Source organism: Bos taurus, chromosome 15, assembly GCF_002263795.3.
Source record: "Bos taurus isolate L1 Dominette 01449 registration number 42190680 breed Hereford chromosome 15, ARS-UCD2.0, whole genome shotgun sequence".
Classification (NCBI taxonomy): Eukaryota; Metazoa; Chordata; class Mammalia; order Artiodactyla; family Bovidae; genus Bos; species Bos taurus.
This window is the reverse complement of record NC_037342.1, coordinates 47663522-47684168: the sequence shown is the minus strand read 5'-3', so window position 1 is coordinate 47684168 and position 20647 is coordinate 47663522. Positions and strand designations below refer to the sequence as shown.

General features: G+C 36.8%; 1 protein-coding gene and 1 pseudogene across 1 annotated transcript; both read left to right on the top strand.

The window, feature by feature from the left end:
- The first annotated feature begins 1421 nt into the window (after window positions 1-1421).
- On the top strand, window positions 1422-2363 carry OR52H9 (olfactory receptor family 52 subfamily H member 9). The gene has a single exon (NM_001390537.1). It carries the CDS (start codon window positions 1422-1424, stop codon window positions 2361-2363), a length of 942 nt encoding a protein of 313 aa, NP_001377466.1.
- Window positions 19129-20079, top strand: OR52H7P (olfactory receptor family 52 subfamily H member 7, pseudogene; annotated as a pseudogene).

The following is a 20647-nucleotide window of genomic DNA, read 5'->3' as shown; positions in this document are numbered from 1 at the left end:
TGTGCTGGGTCTTTCTGATGCTGTGCTTCCTGGTAACAGTGTTCTGATTCTCTTTTCAAAAGTACTTTATAAAATAGATCACAGAATAGAGTTAAAACTCGAGGGATATTTCCAATACAAAAGTTATCTTAAAGGCCGGCTCTATATGGGTGAACTGAAGATTCCCAAAGATGGATTTGCAGTTCAAGTACTGGCAGATTAGAAAATGAAAACACTGATCAAAACTTTATTAGTCTTTATTTCATCTCTTGGAGGTGAAAATAGACTCCACTTGATTTTGCCTAGGTTAAATCACTCTGGCTGATATCTAGTATGGAGGCATTCCCAGACCACAGATGAGTAGAGGTGTCTCCCCAGTTTATGTTAGGAAGCAGATCCTCCAAAGCTTAGGGCATTGCCCCTGAAGTCATAAATTATCCTCTGAGCTCACTGCTCTCTGAGTCACAAAAATGTTGCTCACTTATCTTGTGCATTTCCTGACAGAAGCCTTCTCTTAAGGGCTTCCCAGGTGGCACAGTGGTAAAGAATCTGCCTGCCAATGCAAGAGATATAGGAGACTCAAGTTTGATCCCCGGTTTGGGAAGATCCTTTGGAGTAGGTAATGGCAACCTGGTCCAGTATTCTTGCTGGGATAATCCCATGGACAGTGGAGCCTGGTGGGCTACAGTTTATGGGGTAGCAAAGAGTCAGACATGACTGAGTCCCCATCCCTTTTCTTAATATTCACATCCCAGTAAGCATACCTTAATCTGAACTGTATTTCAATCTCTGTGTAACAAACCTCCCATAGTACACACACACTGGAATATGTCCTTTCTTTTTCTTCACCCCTGTCATTATTTTTCTGCTACTTTATTAAAATACCTCAGCTTATTTTATCAAACCCAGTGTCTAAGACATAATATTTACTCCTTACAGGTCAATTACTCCCTTTTTGTCTTGTCACATCCCATTTAATAATTTTAATATTTTTCTATTTTTTTCTCTCTCTTCCTCTCTGTCTCCCTCATACATGTCTCCTTCTTCCTCCTCATATATAACTTATTTCTTCATTTGAACCTATGCCTATCCTAAATATTCTCCATTGGTTAAAGGGGCATGATTATTTAGGTTTAATCATATGAAATTGCTGACCTACAAAAGTAACTATTTCACATGGTTTATTAACAAATGCATAAAGAAATGAAGTGGGGCCAACGGCAAAGCAAAGGGGGAATAACAAGTCAATTCTATAGATGCTAGTTCATCCAGGGGAGAAGGTACTTCTCATAGAGGAACGCTGAATGTGACAGCTGCTGTCCTCAACAGCTCACCACCAGAGTGCTCACCACCAGAGTGGAATTGTTATCTTTCATGACATATTCTGACAGCTGATTTGTCCTCAGGGCTCAAAAACCAGTGCATCCCAGACTGAAAAGACCATGTATAACTTGAGCTGTTACAATCCTGGTTCCTTTATCCTTGCTGGAATACCTGGCCTGGAGAAGTTTCACGTCTGGATCGGGATTCCCTTTTGTGTCATCTATGGTCTGGCTATTGTGGGCAATGGTACTCTCCTCTACCTCATTGTTGTTGAGGACAGCCTCCATGAGCCCATGTTTTTCTTCCTCTCTCTGCTGGCCACCACGGACCTCATCTTGTCTACTGACACGGTGCCCAAACTGCTCAGTAACCTCTGGCTTGGCTCCCAGGAAATAACTTTCACTGGTTGTCTCGCCCAAATGTTCTTCCTCCACTTCAGCTTTGTAGTAGACTCAGCCATCCTGCTGACTATGGCACTGGATCGCTATGTGGCTATCTGCTTCCCCTTGAGATACACCAGCATCCTAGCTCCTCAGGTGATTATCAAGCTTGTGGTGGTCATTGTTGTGAGGAGTTTCTCGGTCATCTTGCCAGATGTCTTTCTGCTGAAGCGGTTGCCTTTCTGTGGAACACGAATCATCCCCCACACATACTGTGAGCATATAGGTGTTGCTAGGCTTTCCTCCACTGACATCTCCATCAACATCTGGTATGGATTTTCAGTGCCTGTCATGACTGTTGCCTCAGATGTGATCTTTATTGCTGTCTCCTATATCTTCATCCTCCGTGCTGTCTTTCATCTCTCATCCCAGGGTGCCCGCCAAAAGGCACTCGGCACCTGTGGTTCACATGTCTGTGTCATCCTCATCTTTTACACACCTGCTGCCTTTTCCATCCTCGCCCATCGCTTTGGGCACAGTGTACCTCGAAATATGCTCATCTTATTTGCCAACTTCTACGTGGCCATCCCTCCTGCTCTAAATCCTGTAGTGTATGGAGTGAAGACCAAGAAGATTCAGGACAAATTTGTTCTCCTCTTTACTTTGAAGAAGACACAATGAGTGGGAAGCATCACTGAAGGAGAAATTTAGGTAATACTGATAAGATAAAATTTTGCATAACATTGGGAGACATAAAATAAAGTTGTATCTACTATTTACTTGAAATTTTAGAGTTCTACTCATGTAATAAAAGTATAAGCATGAGGGAGAGGGGAGAAATAAAGTCTTTGGGACTTCTAGAAAATCAAAGATTTTCTTGATTTAGCTTTTCTCACTACTTGTATGGAGAAACTAATGATGGGTACAGAACAGCAGTAAGAGTAAGGTTTATATATTTCCTATTCCTGATTTTGAGATTTGATGGCTAGATACTTCCTAACATGCAACCTATCCCTGTGTTTCCCAGTATTTTAATCAAAGGCAAAGCCTCCTGCCTTTTTAACTATTAATTCTTTCTACTACAACTAACAAACTTAGGGGTTCACACTTCAGTCTTGATTCTATACATTATTAATTCCTCCTCCTCTGTCCTTTATTGCTTTTTTAAAAATTTCTTTTTATTTTATTTTATTTAACTTTACAATATTGTATTGGTTTTGCCATATATCAAAATGATATATCAATGCCATAGATCAAAATGAATATATCAAATGCCATAGATCAAAATGAATATGCCACAGGTATACATGTGTTTCCCATCCTGAACCCTCCTCCCTCCCTCCTCCCTCCTCCATCCCCATAAGGTCCCTCTGGGTAGTCCCAGTGCACCAGCCCCAAGCATCCAGTATTGTGCATCGAAACTGGACTGGAGACTCGTTTCATACATGATATTATACATGTTTCAATGCCATTCTCCCAAATCATTCCACCCTCTCCCTCTCCCACAGAGTCCAAAAGACTGTTCTATATATCAGTGTCTCTTTTGCTGTCTCGTATACAGGGTTATTGTTACCATCTTTCTAAATTCCATATATATGTGTTAGTATATTGTATTGGTGTTTTTCTTTCTGGCTTACTTCACTCTGTATAATAGGCTCCAGTTTCATCCACCTTATTAGAACTGATTCAAATGTATTCTTTTTAATGGCTGAGTAATACTCCATTGTGTACATGTTCCACTGCTTTCTTATCCATTCATCTGCTGATGGACATCTAGGTTGCTTCCATGTCCTGGCTATTATAAACAGTGCTGCGATGAACATTGGGGTACACGTGTCTCTTTCCCTTCTGGTTTCCTCAGTGTGTATGCCCAGCAGTGGGATTGCTGGATCATAAGGCAGTTCTATTTCCAGTTTTCTAAGGAATCTCCACACTGTTCTCCATAGTGGCTGTACTAGTTTGCATTCCCACCAACAGTGTAAGAGGGTTCCCTTTTCTCCACACCCTCTCCAGCATTTATTGCTTGTAGACTTTTGGATCGCAGCCATTCTGACTGGCGTGAAACGGTACCTCATTGTGGTTTTGATTTGCATTTCTCTGATAATGAGTGATGTTGAGCATCTTTTCATGTGTTTGTTAGCCACCTGTATGTCTTCTTTAGAGAAATGTCTATTTAGTTCTTTGGCCCATTTTTTGATTGGGTCATTTATTTTTCTGGAATTGAGCTATAGGAGTTGCTTGTATATTTTTGAGATTAGTTGTTTGTCAGTTGCTTCATTTGCTATTATTTTCTCCCATTCTGAAGGCTGTCTTTTCACCATGCTTATAGTTTCCTTTGTTGTGCAGAAGCTTTTAAGTTTAATTAGGTCCCATTTGTTTATTTTTGCTTTTATTTCCAATATTCTGGGAGGTGGGTCATAGAGGATCCTGCTGTGATGTATGTCGGAGAGTGTTTTGCCTATGTTCTCCTCTAGGATTTTTATAGTTTCTGGTCTTATGTTGAGATCTTTAATCCATTTTGAGTTTATTTTTGTGTATGGTGTTAGAAAGTGTTCTAGTTTCATTCTTTTACAAGTAGTTGACCAGTTTTCCCAGCACCACTTGTTAAAGAGATTGTCTTTAATCCATTGTATATTCTTGCCTCCTTGTCAAAGATAAGGTGTCCATATGTGCGTGGATTTATCTCTGGGCTTTCTATTTTGTTCCATTGATCTATATTTCTGTCTTTGTGCCAGTACCATACTGTCTTGATGACTGTGGCTTTGTAGTAGAGCCTGAAGTCAGGCAGGTTGATTCCTCCAGTTCCATTCTTCTTTCTCAAGATAGCTTTAGCTATTCGAGGTTTTTTGTATTTCCATACAAATTGTGAAATTATTTCTTCTAGCTCTGTGAAGAATACCATTGGTAGCTTGATAGGGATTGCATTGAATCTATAAATTGCTTTGGGTAGTATACTCATTTTCACTATATTGATTCTTCCAATCCATGAACATTGTATATTTGTCCATCTATTAGTGTCCTCTTTGATTTCTTGCACCAGTGTTTTATACTTTTCTATATATAGTTCTTTAGTTTCTTTAGGTAGATATATTCCTAAGTATTTTATTCTTTCCATTGCAATGGTGAATGGAATTGTTTCCTTAATTTCTCTATTTTCTCATTATTAGTGTATAGGAATGCAAGGGATTTCTGTGTGTTGACTTTATATCCTGCAACTTTACTATATTCATTGATTAGTTCTAGTGATTTTCTGGTGGCGTCTTTAGGGTTTTCTATGTAGAGGATCATGTCATCTGCGAACAGTGAGAGTTTTACTTCTTCTTTTCCAATTTGGATTCCTTTTATTTCTCTTTCTGTTCTGATTGCTGTGGCCAAAACTTCCAAAACTATGTTGAATAGTAATGGTGAAAGTGGGCACCCTTGTCTTGTTCCTGACTTTAGAGGAAATGCTTTCAATTTTTCACCATTGAGGATAATGTTTGCTGTGGGTTTGTCATATATAGCTTTTATTATGTTGAGGTATGTTCCTTCTATTCCTGCTTTCTGGAGAGTTTTTATCATATATGGATGTTGAATTTTGTCAAAGGCTTTCTCTGCATCTATTGAGATAATCATATGATTTTTATTTTTCAATTTGTTAATGTGGTGTATTATGTTGATTGATTTGCAGATATTGAAGAATCCTTACATCCCTGGGATAAAGCCCACTTGGTCATAGTGTATGATCTTTTTAATGTGTTGTTGGATTCTGATTGCTAGAATTTTGTTAAGGATTTTTGCGTCTATGTTCATCAGTGATATTGGCCTGTAGTTTTCTTTTTTTGTGGCATCTTTGTCCGGTTTTGGTATTAGGGTGATGGTGGCCTCATAGAATGAGTTTGGAAGTTTACCTTCCTCTGCAATTTTCTGAAAGAGTTTGAGTAGGATAGGTGTTAGCTCTTCTCTAAAGTTTTGGTAGAATTCAGCTGTGAAGCCATCTGGACCTGGGCTTTTGTTTGCTGGAAGATTTCTGATTACAGTTTCAATCTCCGTGCTTGTGATGGGTCTGTTAAGATTTTCTATTTCTTCCTGGTCCAGTTTTGGAAAGTTGTACTTTTCTAAGAAATTTGTCCATTTCTTCCCCGTTGTCCATTTTATTGCCTTATAATTGCTGATAGTAGTCTCTTACCATCCTTTGTATTTCTGTGTTGTCTGTTGTGATCTCTCCATTTTCATTTCTAAATTTATTGATTTGATTTTTCTCCCTTTGTTTCTTGACGAGTCTGGCTAATGGTTTGTCAATTTTATTTATCCTTTCAAAGAACCAGCTTTTGGCTTTGTTGATTTTTGCTATGGTCTCTTTTGTTTCTTTTGCATTTATTTCTGCCCTAATTTTTAAGATTTCTTTCCTTCTACTAACCTTGGGGTTCTTCATTTCTGCCTTTTCTAGTTGCTTTAGGTGTAGAGTTAGATTATTTATTTGACTTTTTTCTTGTTTCTTGAGGTATGCCTGTATTGCTATGAATTTTCCCCTTAGGACTGCTTTTACAGTGTCCCACAGGTTTTGGGTTGTTGTGTTTTCATTTTTGTTCATTTCTATGCAAATTTTGATTTCTTTTTTGATTTCTTCTGTGATTTGTTGGTTATTCAGCAGCGTGTTGTTCATCCTCCATATGTTGGAATTTTTAATAGTTTTTCTCCTGTAATTGAGATCTAATCTTACTGCATTGTGGTCAGAAAAGATGCTTGGAATGATTTCAATTTTTCTGAATTTACCAAGGCTAGATTTATGGCCCAGGATGTGATCTATCCTGGAGAAGGTTCCGTGTGTGCTTGAGAAGAAGGTGAAATTCATTGTTTTGGAATGAATTGTCCTATAGATATCAATTAGGTCTAACTGGTCTATTGTATCGTTTAAAATTTGTGTATCCTTGTTAATTCTCTGTTTAGTTGATCTATCCATAGGTGTGAGTGGGGTATTAAAGTCTCCCACTATTATTGTGTTATTGTTAATTTCTGCTTTCATACTTGTTAGTATGTGTCTTACATATTGTGGTGCTCCTATGTTGGGTGCATATATATTTATAATTGTTATATCTTCTTGGATTGATCCTTTGATCATTATGTAGTGACCTTCTTTGTCTCTTTTCACAGCCTTTGTTTTAAAGTCTATTTTATCTGATATGAGTATTGCTACTCCTGCTTTCTTTTGGTCTCTATTTGCATGGAAAATCTTTTTCCAGCCCTTCACTTTCAGTCTGTATGTGTCCCCTGTTTTGAGGTGGGTCTCTTGTAGACAACATATGTAGGGGTCTTGTTTTTGTATCCATTCAGCCAGTCTTTGTCTTTTGCTTGGGGCATTGAACCCATTTATGTTTAAGGTAATTATTGATAAGTATGATCCCATTGCCATTTACTTTATTGTTTTGGGTTTGAATTTATGCACCCTTTTTGTGTTTCCTGTCTAGAGAATATCCTTTAATATTTGTTGGAGAGCTGGTTTGGTGGTGCTGAATTCTCTCAGCTTTTGCTTGTCTGTAAAGCTTTTGATTTCTCCTGCATATTTGAATGAGATCCTTGCTGGGTACAATAATCTGGGCTGTAGGTTATTTTCTTTCATCACTTTAAGTATGTCTTGCCATTCCCTCCTGGCTTGGAGAGTTTCTATTGAAAGATCAGCTGTTATCCTTATGGGAATTCCCTTGTGTGTTATTTGTTGTTTCTCCCTTGCTGCTTTTAATATTTGTTCTTTGTGTTTGATCTTTGTTAATTTGATTAATATGTGTCTTGGGGTGTTTCGCCTTGGGTTTATCCTGTTTGGGACTCTCTGGGTTTCTTGGACTTGGGTGATTATTTCCTTCCCCATTTTAGGGACGTTTTCAACTATTATCTCCTCAAGTATTTTCTCGTGGTCTTTCCTTTTGTCTTCTTCTTCTGGGACCTCTATGATTCGAATGTTGTAGCGTTTAATATTTTCCTGGAGGTCTCTGAGATTATCCTCATTTCTTTTAATTCGTTTTTCTTTTTTCCTCTCTGATTCATTTAGTTCTACCATTGTATCTTCTAATTCACTAATCCTATCTTTTGTCTCTGTTATTCTACTATTTTTTGCCTCCAGAGTGTTTTTGATCTCATTTATTGCATTATTCATTATATATTGACTCTTTTTTATTTCTTCTAGGTCCTTGTTAATCCTTTCTTGCATCTTCTCAATCCTTATCTCCAGGCTATGTATCTGTGATTCCATTTTGATTTCAAGATTTTGGATCAATTTCACTATCATTATTCAGAATTCTTTATCAGGTAGATTCCCTATCTCTTCCTCTTTTGTTTGGTTTGGTGGGCATTTATCCTGTTTCTTTACCTGCTGGGTATTCCTTTACCTGCTGGGTCTCTTCATCTCGTTTAAATTGCTGTGTTTGGGGTGTCCTTTCTGTATTCTGGCAGTATGTGGAGTTCTCTTTATTGTGGCATTTCCTCACTGTGTGTGGGTTTGTACAGGTGGCTTGTCAAGGTTTCTTGGTTAGGGAAGCTTGTGTCAGTGTTCTGGTGGGTGGATCTGGATTTCTTCTCTCTCCTTTTGAAGACAATGGGTTGCTTTTCTGGGTGCCTGATGTCCTCTGCCAGCATTCAGAAGTTGTTTTGTGGAATTTACTCGGCGTTTAAATATTCTTTTGATGAATTTGTGGGGGAGAAAGTGTTCTCCCCATCCTATTCCTCCGCCATCTTCAATGTCCTAGTCCCTTTATTGCATTTACTTTGCTATTTTCCTTACAAATATCAGATTACAAAAAGTGGATTATCTTTTATATCTATTTTCTTCAATTGAGTGCTCCAATAAATTTTTCACTGCCCTTGGCTCATATTTTACAACTGTAATTTAATTTATACTAATTATATTTAACTTAAAAATTTATATTTGAATATTTAACTTAAATTATTTTGAAAATATATTTAATTTAAAAATAACTTGAGAGAATATTAATTTATTTCACAGATGAGGAAACAGAAACATGATTACCAAAAGACAAATAGAGATTTAAGATCCAAACCCAAGTCTGTCTGATTTTGTGTTTTTTATCCCATTGCTTTTTGGATAGCTACTCACTGGACTGGTTCACAGTCTTCAGAAATTTAATTTTCCAAAACTGACCTGTAAATTCAGTAAGTTTCTCTATAAAAAGTGTTCTTCCTTTCCTGTCTTTCTGTACTGAAAATAGCACCACTTCAAACCTGAATTCCAAAGCTAGGTACCTGTGATTTGTCTTTTATTTTTTCTATGTCACTGTCCAACAAAATGAACTCAGTATTTGAGTTGAATATTTGAGTTTGAAGAGGTTAAAAGCCATTAGAGTGGGTATATACATCACATTCTTACCTTTATCATGGCCAGCTGCTCTGGACTCTTATCTATTACTTATCTCTCTTGAGAGCCTTTCAGAATCATCCTTTTAAATGAGTTCCAACCCTGTTCCATCCAAACCACTTTCTCTATAAAAGCCAAAGTGTTCATTTTACAAGTCAAATATGATCGTGTCACTTTGTGCATTGAAACTCTTCAGTAGTTTCCTTCTTTAGATCATGAATAAGTATTGTCCTTAGGATCACTCCAGGGAGTGGAAGACTAATAAAAAGAGCAATCTTCCATGAAAATCAGAACCTTGCACTTAATTTACATTTATTCACACTTTATGTTTATTTTCATTTCATTTACACTTCCCGGACTCTTTGAGCAAGTAATTTCAAAAATGTTTTGTTTTTTTTCTTTTGGATTGTCATACTCAATATTCTGTTATTTTGCAAAACATTACAAACTCATTGCAGGTAGAATGCATGTTGGGTGGATTTGGGTAGGAGTCATCCCTTCTCTTAAGAAAGTGTCCCAGGATAAAACCGACTGTTCTGAAATCTCAACTTATAAAGAAGCCATGTATACCTGTGGCGGATTCATTTTGATATTTGGCAAAACTAATACAATTATGTAAAGTTTAAAAATAAAATAAAATTAAAAAAAAAAGAAGCCATGCTTTTAATCAATATGAACAAATTAAATTCCTTCACAGTAAATAAGAAGTACAGAGTAAAACTGACATTCTAAAATAAGATCCTTTGTATATGTGTGTATTGACTTTTTTTTTTTTTCTTTTTGTCTGCTACACACTTTAGAGAGTTTAGAAGAGACACCATGCAAGGACTGTTTTATTCAGAGCAGTCTCACAAACCATCATACTTATTTGCTTATTATTTATCAATCTACTCCTATATTATGAATTCCTTGAAGGCAGAAACTTAGACCTAGGCCTCTTCTTACACCCTGTCTTATAAAAATACCTGATGCACCATGTGTTCTCCATAAAGGTTTCATGCATACACAAAATTCATCAGGAACCCCTTCCTTCATGCCATTGTCTCTTGCTTTTCCTTTCTCCTCTATCCAGTTTAGATCCCATAGCGTATCATTTTAGTTATTGTTTGTTTATCCTAAATGCAATTTGTCCTAAAACCAACTGTCTCTCTTACACGCTCAGTTGACAAAAGATATTCCAGAAAAACAAAGTTAGCCTTACATTTTGAAGAAGTTGGAAAAAATGATCCCACAGGGCACATTGATATTACCATTAATAAAGTAAGACAATATACCTCCATACTTGCTGACTTTCAGCTTCTCAGATGTATCAGATTTCTTCTTGTCTTTTCTACCTGTGTTTTCTCTTTATTCTTTGCTTAGAAATTCCTTTTCAGGCTTCATTTGAAAATCCTTCCTCAGCTATTCCTCCTTTAACTCTGTGTATTAGATTAGTATCTATTGTATACATTCTCATTGCACAAAGTCCTTTTTATTTCAGGACTTATCATGAGTTTAATAAGATGATTGCTAGTATACATAACTATGTCATTGAGGACCAGGTTAGTTTCTGCCTTTTTTCTATCACATTCCTATCACTTGCAAAGCTCCTAGTTCATTACAGGTATGCAATAAGTATTTGCTGAAGAAAATGATTTTTGCTTAATGAATGAAATCCCTATTTTGCATGATGGATTTATGGAGTCACAGAAAAAGACATTTTGTCCACAGTAAGGTACTAGCTGTTTTTCCACTTATTCATCAAAGCTGTTCTTTAATCTTTTCCAAGTTATTACCTTGCCATAGTTGTGGAAACTGAACATTTCCAGAACAGTTTACATATTGTATTAGAGCACAAAGGAAGAGATGAATGGAACAAGGGATAAATTACAGATTTTGACCACTAGACAGTGAAAGTAGACTACCTCATTGAGCTGACGGGCAGTCGTATTGAAGGTCTTCCTATTGGAAGTCTATACCAATAGACTATACCTACACTGGCTATCTATGATCTTCAAACCTACACTTTGTGTTAGAGATCTGCACCACATTAACAAGGAATTACTAGCTTGCAATCTAAATAATGAGTTGAACCCAAAGTGATGATTCTCAACTGATGGAAGATGGACAGAATTGCCAAGCAAGACTGAACACTGAAGTAAATGTCTAAAAAGACATTTCTTTTTAGAAATATCTTCCCACCTGGGAAAATGGCAGCCACAGTGAGAATTGTTTTCAGCATTTTATAGTCTAAGGCTAGAAGTAGATGCATTCCAATTTAACAGACATTTTTTGATTATCTGCTATGAAACAAGGGATTCAAAATAAAATGAAACATTCTCTGCACCAGAAGTTTTAGGAGGCATGGCAGAGTTTCTTTATCAAATTACTAATCAAGCTAAGTCAAAACCCCACTGAAACGCAGGTATGCTACCATCCTAGATTCCAGAATTACCAAGCCACAACTCGTAAAAGCAGAGGTGTCAGTTCCTAAGCTGGGAAAGTGTTAATTTGGCTGGATCCTGGCTCCTGCCCTAGATTGGCCTGGGGCCTTGGGACCTGAGACCCATACTTCCCTCTGGTTTAGAGGTCCTCTTCTAACTTGTCTCTAATCCCTGGAGAGGACAAGGGAAGTACTTTTGCACTCCAGTCCTCCAGATTTTGTTTGTCCTTCTCTATTGTAAGCATGGTCCTATGTCTTTCTCCCTTGTTGTTTTGCCTATTCTCACTAACCCTGGGACTGCTTTTTTTCCCCCTCTGATCCATTTTTTGATTGCTGTGTTTCTACAGTCTTCGGTTCTTACCCTGACTTTGCAAAACAGTTCCAGAACCAGGACTTTCAAGGTATCAACCAGTGGTAAACTTTATTGAGTTTCACTCAGCAGGGAATAAAGCTGGTGAGAAACGGAGGTGTTGAGAGGGAAGTGGGGAAAGAGTGGGCCCTAGGAAAAAGGAAAGGCCAAGATTAGAACTTTGAATAAGATTCTATTAATAGACATGATATTTATGGTAAGAGTATGACATGAAAAAGAATTATCTATTAGAAGCTTAATTCTGAGTCCCTCTCCTATTGCTTTCCCCAAAATGTTTCTAGATTTTTCTGAAAAGTAAAAATGTTAAGTGCTGCTGCTAAGTCGCTTCAGTCGTGTCCAACTCTGTGCGACCCCATAGACGGCAGCCCACCAGGCTCCCTCGTCCCTGGGATTCTCCAGGCAAGAACACTGGAATGGGTTGCCATTTCCTTCTCCAATGCATGAAAGTGAAAAGTGAAAGTGAAGTCGCTCAGTCGTGTCTGACTTTTAGCGACCCTATGGACTGCAGCCCACCAGGCTCCTCTGTCCATGGGATTTTCCAGGCAAAAGTATTGGAGTGGGTTGCCATTGCCTTCTCCTGTTAAGTGCTAAGGATATTTAAAAGAAATTTAAAGAGAGTAAATGGTCATGATAGACTTAGGAATGGTTATAACCAACTGGGGCCCACCATTTGGAAATTAAAGTTTGATATGCTGCCTCAGGGGCTTCCCTGGTAGCTCAGCTGGTAAACAATCTGCTTGCAATGCAGGAGACCCCAGTTCAATTCCTAAGTCAGGAAGATCCCTTGGAGAAGGGATAGGCTACCCACTCCAGTATTTTTGGGCTTCCGTGGTAGCTCAGATGGTAAAGAATCTGCCTGCAATGCAGAAGACCTGGGTTCGATCTCTGGGTTGGAAAGATCCCCTGGAGGAGGGCATGGCAACCCACTCCAGTATTCTTGCTTGGAGAATCCCCATGGACAGAGGAGCCTGACAGGCAATAGTCCATGGGGTCACAAAGAGTTGGACATGATTGAGAGACTAGCACAGCATAGCACACCACCTGAGAGACTTAGGATATTTTGTGTAAACGTGGGTTTATATTTGTGAATGCGCTTTTGAATGTGTCCTGTTTTGTAGGATGATGGAGCAAGCACTAAGATATCCACCTGTCCTACACACCATGGAGGGGCACAAATAAATACATAATAGAGGTGAATGGTTACTTTCTGAAATGAGTCTTAAAACAGTCTTTCTGTAACCCATGGACCAACCATGAATATCTCCTTTCTCAAAAGGGACAGAAGGGAGATCTTCACAAAAGCACACAGCATAAAAAAAAAAAAAAAATCATAAGGCATAGATTATAATATTTCACGATCAAGGTGGTATGGAAGGACCTATCCCATATTTAACTTAGTGCTGGAGGAAACAGCATGTGGAGATATAGGACATGTCATTGCAATATACCTAACCTTAGGAGAGGAAGAAGATGCTCAGCAATCAGTCGCAAACCAGTGAAATAAGGTGGGACTAGAATGCGTGCTGAAGACAAGATTCTATTTAGGATTCTGTCATGAGAAGGACTGTAATCAAAGACAGAGACAGTACTGATTATTAAAAAGAATGCATCATAGTGGCTACAGGACAGTTTCAACAAAGTATGAAAATGTAAAGGCAGGGATCTTTCCATTGTTATCTACTTTGGAGGTAGGTGAGCAACATTCTACTAATTTTTCTCATCTAGCTCTGTCCTACCTTCCAGACCAGCTCAGTGGTTTGTAGTGTCTGGTTTTCCTAGGTCTTTTGGTGGGAGTCTTTACCTGGTTTAGAAGTATTTAATATGAGAAGCAAATTTTCATGCTTTTCTAGATCTTCCATTTTCAGAGTTGAAGTGTAGGAACTTGTTGTGTTTTGGTAGGTTGTGAGGGTACCAGATTGAGGGAGAAGAAGGTGATTGGTAGGGTGGGTACTTGAGTAAACTGTGTTCATGATGAAATCAAGGCAAGTGAAGACCAACAGGACCACTCGGTCACTCATTTATTCAACAAATATTTATTGAATGCTCTACAGCAGACACTGATTAGAGGTAAAACAATTAAATTAGCAGACATGATATCTGTCCTCTTAAAGTTTAGCATTTATTAAAGGAGAAAGCTAAATAAAATGTGATAAATGTTCTGTTTGGGTAGTATGAAGTGCCAGGAATACACCTGGGAATATGATCTAATTTGAGTATTGTTCAGGAAAGCTTGCTGTGTACCGTAGATGAGTAGAAGTTACCTAGAGAAGGAGAGTCTATTAAGCTGAGAAATGTCCAAGATCAGACTTAGGTGCAAAATAATTCAGACAAAAATATTCTCAGAAACTGAAAGTCATATTGAGGGTGACGTATTTGGTAGACCAAAGTTATCTTCCTTTTGACATGGGAGACACTTTATGGCCTTTGCCACTTGGAATCTGGTGTTAGTTAATATATTACTTGTTTCAGACTGAACAAAAGAAATCACTGAGGGTCTTTAAAGTGGCATCGAGGAACTACATGATGACAGTGGTGTCAGTAAAGCCATGGGGCCTGATTAGGTAGAAAATCAAGAGCTGTATACAGATTCTTCAGTTATGAGGTATGCCAGTAAGAGATGTATAGATGTGGATACTAGTCACACAACCAGTTAATGTGTGTCTTCAAATTGATATCCATTTGCTTACCTTATTAGATAGAAAACAAATGGGAATATTTTGAATAATCTTTCCAATCACTCTGTAATGCCAGGAGACAAAGCAGAAGACAAGAGAACACAAGAAAAACTTTGCTTCAAGATTAAAGAGATGAAAGAACGGTGATGTTTCTTTACTACTCTTTCCTTCACTCCTCTATCAATTGACACATTTTACCAATCCTGTCTTCTGTTTCTGAAAGAAATGTATTAATCTCCTCTGTGACATTCGTTCAGGTCTCCATTGTCCACCTCACTGCCGCAATTATCACACTCTAGTGCTTTTTACACAATATGTTCTCTTTCCATCTGGGCACACATTAGGACTTAAAAGAATTTTACTGTTTCAAAGTTTATAAAATAGTTATAATGGTCTTCAAAAAAACCTAGATTTTTCTGGCTTCCTATATGCTCAGAAATCAATTGTATCCTACATAAAATATCTTGTCTTTAAAAGTAATATCAAATGATACTGTTGATTAAATTTAGTCTGGGCACTATTTGGAGAGAGACAGAGCTCTGCCAACCTTTCTTTTTATTTCATGTAAATTGTTTATTCAGGTTTTATTATTATCCATGAATCATATTTGTTAATTTGTATTTTCCTGTGTATCATCGATTTACTTTACTTGTCAAAACATTAGAATTAATTTTTAAAGTATCACTATTGTTAGAAAATATATATTTTTATCATTAGAGAGTATTTTTATCTTGATTCTAATCATGCTTACGTCTTTCTCATGCTTTTAGAGACTTAATTCAATTGATTACATTTACTGTATGTTTCTCTTTTTAAAATAATTAGTTTCCAATTTTTGACATAATATCAAGTTATGGAGCAAAAGATAATATTTATACTATTCATATTATAGTATTTCTCATTCACTTGAAAGTGAGTTTAAGACTAAAATTTTGAATATTAAAGCAGCATCTAATACTTTTGGAAGTTTTGCCATTTAGTGAGATTGTGCTATATCTACATTTTGTCTTCCTTCTTTATTTAATGTTTGTTGCTTACTTATTTACCTAAATGTATTTCTTAAAAGCATTCTTATATGGATTTTAGATACATACCTTTTAAATAAAATTTAGAGGTTTAATTGTGACTTGATTTACATGTACTTTTTTGATTCAGGAGGAATTTTGTTATAGTTAGTGTGAGTTGTGAATCTAGCTACATTTTTTCTACAATAGACAATAAATAATTGTCAAACTATCTGTGGAATAATTCTGTATTTTCTCACTGATTTTTGACTCCTCCAATCGCATATAGTATTCAAGTTATGACTCATTTAGCATCTATATATTTTGCTCTTTGGGCATATTTATTCGTGAGCCATCATTATGCTATGTAATTTATTTATGTTTATTTAATTCATTTTTATATTTATATACTTAATAAGTATATTGAAGTTAATCATGCCATTTTATCCTTAACTCATAAATAATATAGGACTCATTTATTATCATTTAATATGTTCCTAACATGTATTATATTAATTTTAAATATATTCTGAAATTATATTACCCTTTAAATATAAATCTTAAGTGGATTTTGTTATAATAAAATAACTGGAAGTAATTATTTCTTAATATTTTATTTTTATAAAAGCTCATTTTATAAAACAAATTACATACATATGAAGTTAAAAGTTCAAATTTCTTTCCTCACCTTACCTTTAATTTGAGAAATATTGCTTAAAATAGTTGATGTATATTCCTCCAGCCTTTTGAATGCAAATACCATGAACACCAAATCAACATTAACATAATAACATTATATTGCAATCTTTTACCACATAAATATATTTTGGCATCTTTTAATTCCCATAAACATAGCTTTACCTTATTCTTTTCCTCAACTCTATATTCTTCCATTGTACAAAGAGATTGTAAATGTTAAAGTCATTTCCATATTAAAAGTTAAACTTGTGTCACCCTTTCAATTTTCATATTTTTATATTATAATTTCACTCAAATTTTAGATTAAATGTTACTACTATGAATATCTTCATGCCATTTTTTAAAATTTGTTTAACTGAATCTTTGGAAATATTCCTTAGTTGGAACTACTCTGGGGCAATGAATATGCACATTTTATGTTTTGAAACATATTGCCAAGTGAGTTTCTAAGAATGTTACACAGTAAACCCTTGTAAAATAGTTATAATAGTTCTTCTTTCCTCAGCCCTTAACAGAGTTGGACATCAATGATATAATCAGTATTTATGACTTTTCTAACCCTAGAGTATACCACATCCTTGTTTTATATCGAGTTTAACTATTTATGAGACAGAATATTCTACATATGTGTTAAAGATTAGAATTTATTTTTACATGATTTTGTTTATAATTATTGTCAATTTTCCCACTGAGTCAAAGGACTTTACTGTAGTCATTTCTAAAAATACCTTAAATAAACTTTTTTTTATGACAACATTTGTATTTTGTAAATCTCTTTGATATCTGGCTTTATAGAAGACAGATGGCTTCTCATATCAGCGTCTACTTTTCATCTCTCATAATACATTATTGTTATACATATCTCTACTACTTTTTTAGAAGATTCTTTTCCCATATAGGCCATTACAGAATATTAAGTAGAGGTCTCTGTGCTACATAAATATATATATTAACAGAATTTTGTATTTCTCATTTGAATTGATCTTTAATTATGCTATTTTTTGTTGTGTGATTTACTGCCTCCTGTGTAATTTTACTTCTCTGTGCATTGGTCTCTCCTGTAACTGAATTTTTTTTTTTAACTGAATCTATTTTTAATGAAATGGATCCTACCTAGATTTGAGCACAGATGATATTGACACTGCTCCTGACTGCCAGCCTAAGCATTTCTATCTGGAATTACAATCTTTCCACTTCCTTTTACTCACTGGTTAGGAGAGACCCTGCATCACATCTGCCTTTAATTTTTCAAGGAATATTAAGTATGTTTGAGTTAGCCTATGCAGAAGTCTTGGTGGGAAATGATGGTATAAGACAGAGCAGTCAATACATGGGTAGTAAAAAGTGGATATAATATACAGATACTCAGGGAATCAATGCCGGCAATGGGTTAATTGAAAGATGAATAGGGTGACTGATATGAGGGAGCTATGACTAAGATAATTTCAAGGCTTTTAGATATAGAAATTGATGGTATTACACGATTAGTTGCTGAGTTGAAAAACATTATAGGAGAAACAGATCCGGGGCAAGGAGAAGAGAAATGTGGTAGTTTGGAACATACTGAGTTGGGTGCACTTGTGAGGTTTTTAAGTGAAGATGGCAGGCATAGGGTAACTAGTTGCAAAAAGTATAAGCTAACTAGTTCCAAGACTGAGGAGAAGAATATTTTCAAAATTATAAACTCAACAGTCTTCAACATAGGAGTCACAGTTAAAGTCATGGTGTTTGGAGATATTACCCATGTGGAGTTTGTCAACCTAGGAAGCAACAGACATGGACAGAGCACTGAGAAATACCAACACTCAAGAACAGGTAGAAAAGGGTGGCTCATTCCCTGGTGGCTCAATGGTAAAGAATCCACTTGCCAGTGCAGGAGATTTGGGAAGATTTAACATGCTGCAGAGCAGCTAAGCCCATGTGCCAGAACTACTGGAGCCAGTGCACCTTAGAGCCCATGCTCCATGGGAAGAGAAGCCATTGCAATTAGAAGCTGATGCACATCACTCACCACACAAAAAGCCCATGCAGAAATGAAAACCCAGTGCAGCCATCAATAAATATTAGTACATAAATAAAATAATGTATTAAAAAAGAACAAGTAGAAAAACAAGTGAATACTGAAGTTGGAGTAAAAAATTTCTGTGTCATGTCACAAAATAAGACAGCTTGGAAGAAAGGCTCAACTGTTTGATGAAGTTTCATAAGACTGAGTAATTTTACAGATTAGATAGGGTCAAGAAGATCATTGCATAGTGCTGCCAGGAGACTGGGTTCCCTCTGCTGGGGTAGTTTTCCAGGATTAAAAAGCGGGTTCTATTCTTTCAGCAAGACAAATCTGACATAGTAAGTTACTGGAGAATGTCTGATCTTCAAAACTTTTCCAACCTGGGCATATCTGAAGTGGCGGAGTAAACGACCTCAATCTTAGATTTTGTAGAAGAATTTTCTTTGTCTTCTCTTTATGTTTGTAAGGTGTAGAGAAGAATAAAGAAGAGACTGCATGGTCTGCTTTGGTTTCATATATTAAGCCTATCTTTTCAGCCCCTTGTGACCCTTGGGCTTTACACTGAACTTTTTTCCAAATCCCTCACCAATGATGTTTCTTTGCCTAATATTATTTTTGCACATATTTTCTTATAAAATTTCCTGAGTTGCTGGTAGCCAGGCAGGACTTGCTTTAGAGTTACATGACTTGTATCTCTGGGAAAAATTATTTAGCTACCACTTCTATTATGACTTAAAATTGTGACTAAAAACTTTGCAAATATTTATGAGTAAAGAGAAGATAAGGATAGTTTATCACTTTCTAGAACTGAAAGTGAGCAGATGATACAGGAGAAGGCTCAGAGATGCATGTCTGAAGATAATGTTAACAATCAGTCATGACCTTTTCATTTTCAGTCTGTGAGACACAACCTATCCAAGATCATGATGACCATGTTCAACTTGACCAGCTTCATGAATCCAGGTTCATTCATCCTGCTGGGAATCCCAGGACTGGAGCACTTCCACATCTGGATCAGGATTCCCTTCTTTATCATTTACCTTGTGGCTCTCGCAGGCAATAGTGTCCTTCTCTATCTTATTTCCATGGAGCGCAGCCTTCATGAGCCCATGTTCTTTTTCCTCTCCATGCTGGCGGCTACAGTTCTCATCCTGTCTAACACGTGTACCCAAAACATTCAGCATGTTCTGGCTGGGTCCTTAGGAAATCACCTTTCCTGGATGTCTTACTCAGATGTTTTTTCTCCACTATAGCTTTGCCATGGATTCTGCCACCCTGCTGGCCATGGCATTTGATCACTATATTGCTATTTGCTTCCCCCTAAGATATAACACTATTCTCACCCGTCAGGTTATTACTAAGATTGTAATGGGTATTGTCAGCAGGAGCTTCTGTATCATCTTCCCATGCATGTTCCTAGTAAAGCGACTGCCTTTCTGCCAAACACTCATCATTCCACACACATACTGTGAGCACATAGGCATTGCCCAACTCGCCTGTGCAGACATCTCCATCAACATCTGGTATGGTTTTGCTGTGCCTGTAATGACTGTTACATCAGACCTGATCCTCACTGGCATCTCCTACACTCTCATTCTTCGTGCTGTCTTTAACCTCCCATCCCATGATGCCCGCCAGAAAGCCCTCAACACATGGGGCTCCCATGTTTGTGTCAGCTTATATTCTACATACCAGCCATATTCTCTGTCCTCACTCACCATTGTGGTCACAATATTCCTCACTCCTTCCACATATTGATTGCCAACCTCTATGTAGCCATTCCTCCTGCACTCAATCCAATCATCTATGGAGTGAAAACCAAGCAGATTCGGGAGAAGATAATCCTACTTTTCTTCCTTAAAGGGACCCAGTGACATGAAACTGAGAGTTTGGGAAAGAAAACAGGTAACCATATCAATTTTGGAACACATTTCATTTTTTTCAAAGCTAGAATACAATTGCAACTTAAATTTTTATGAAATCCTAGAATTCCACTGTGAGTTGGAAGTGGAACTCCAACTTCACATCATTGTAAGAAGCAATGAGACAAGATAAGGAAGTAGATGTCAAGAAGGGAGATAAAATTAGAAGAAAATGTGTATCTGAAAAGATAGATCAACAAAATGTTTCTATACCATTATGAAGTAGATTTCAGAGTCTTATGGCATAAGAGGAGGATCATGTATAATTTGGATAGACTATTAGTGTTATAAATAGGTTACAAGAGACAAGCAAAGGTCTACCAATTTGGAATATCTTTGTAGGACACTTTCCAGTTGAGAGTTATAAAAGCTAACAAGTGATTACCTTCTTTTAAGAATCATTCAGGAAAATTATTAATCTAAACATGGTTCTCAAACATTGGTTGGTGCCACAATCACCTAGGGAACTTGGCAAAAGTGTAGAGGCCCAGGCTGGACTGTAATTTACTGGGTTTTTGGG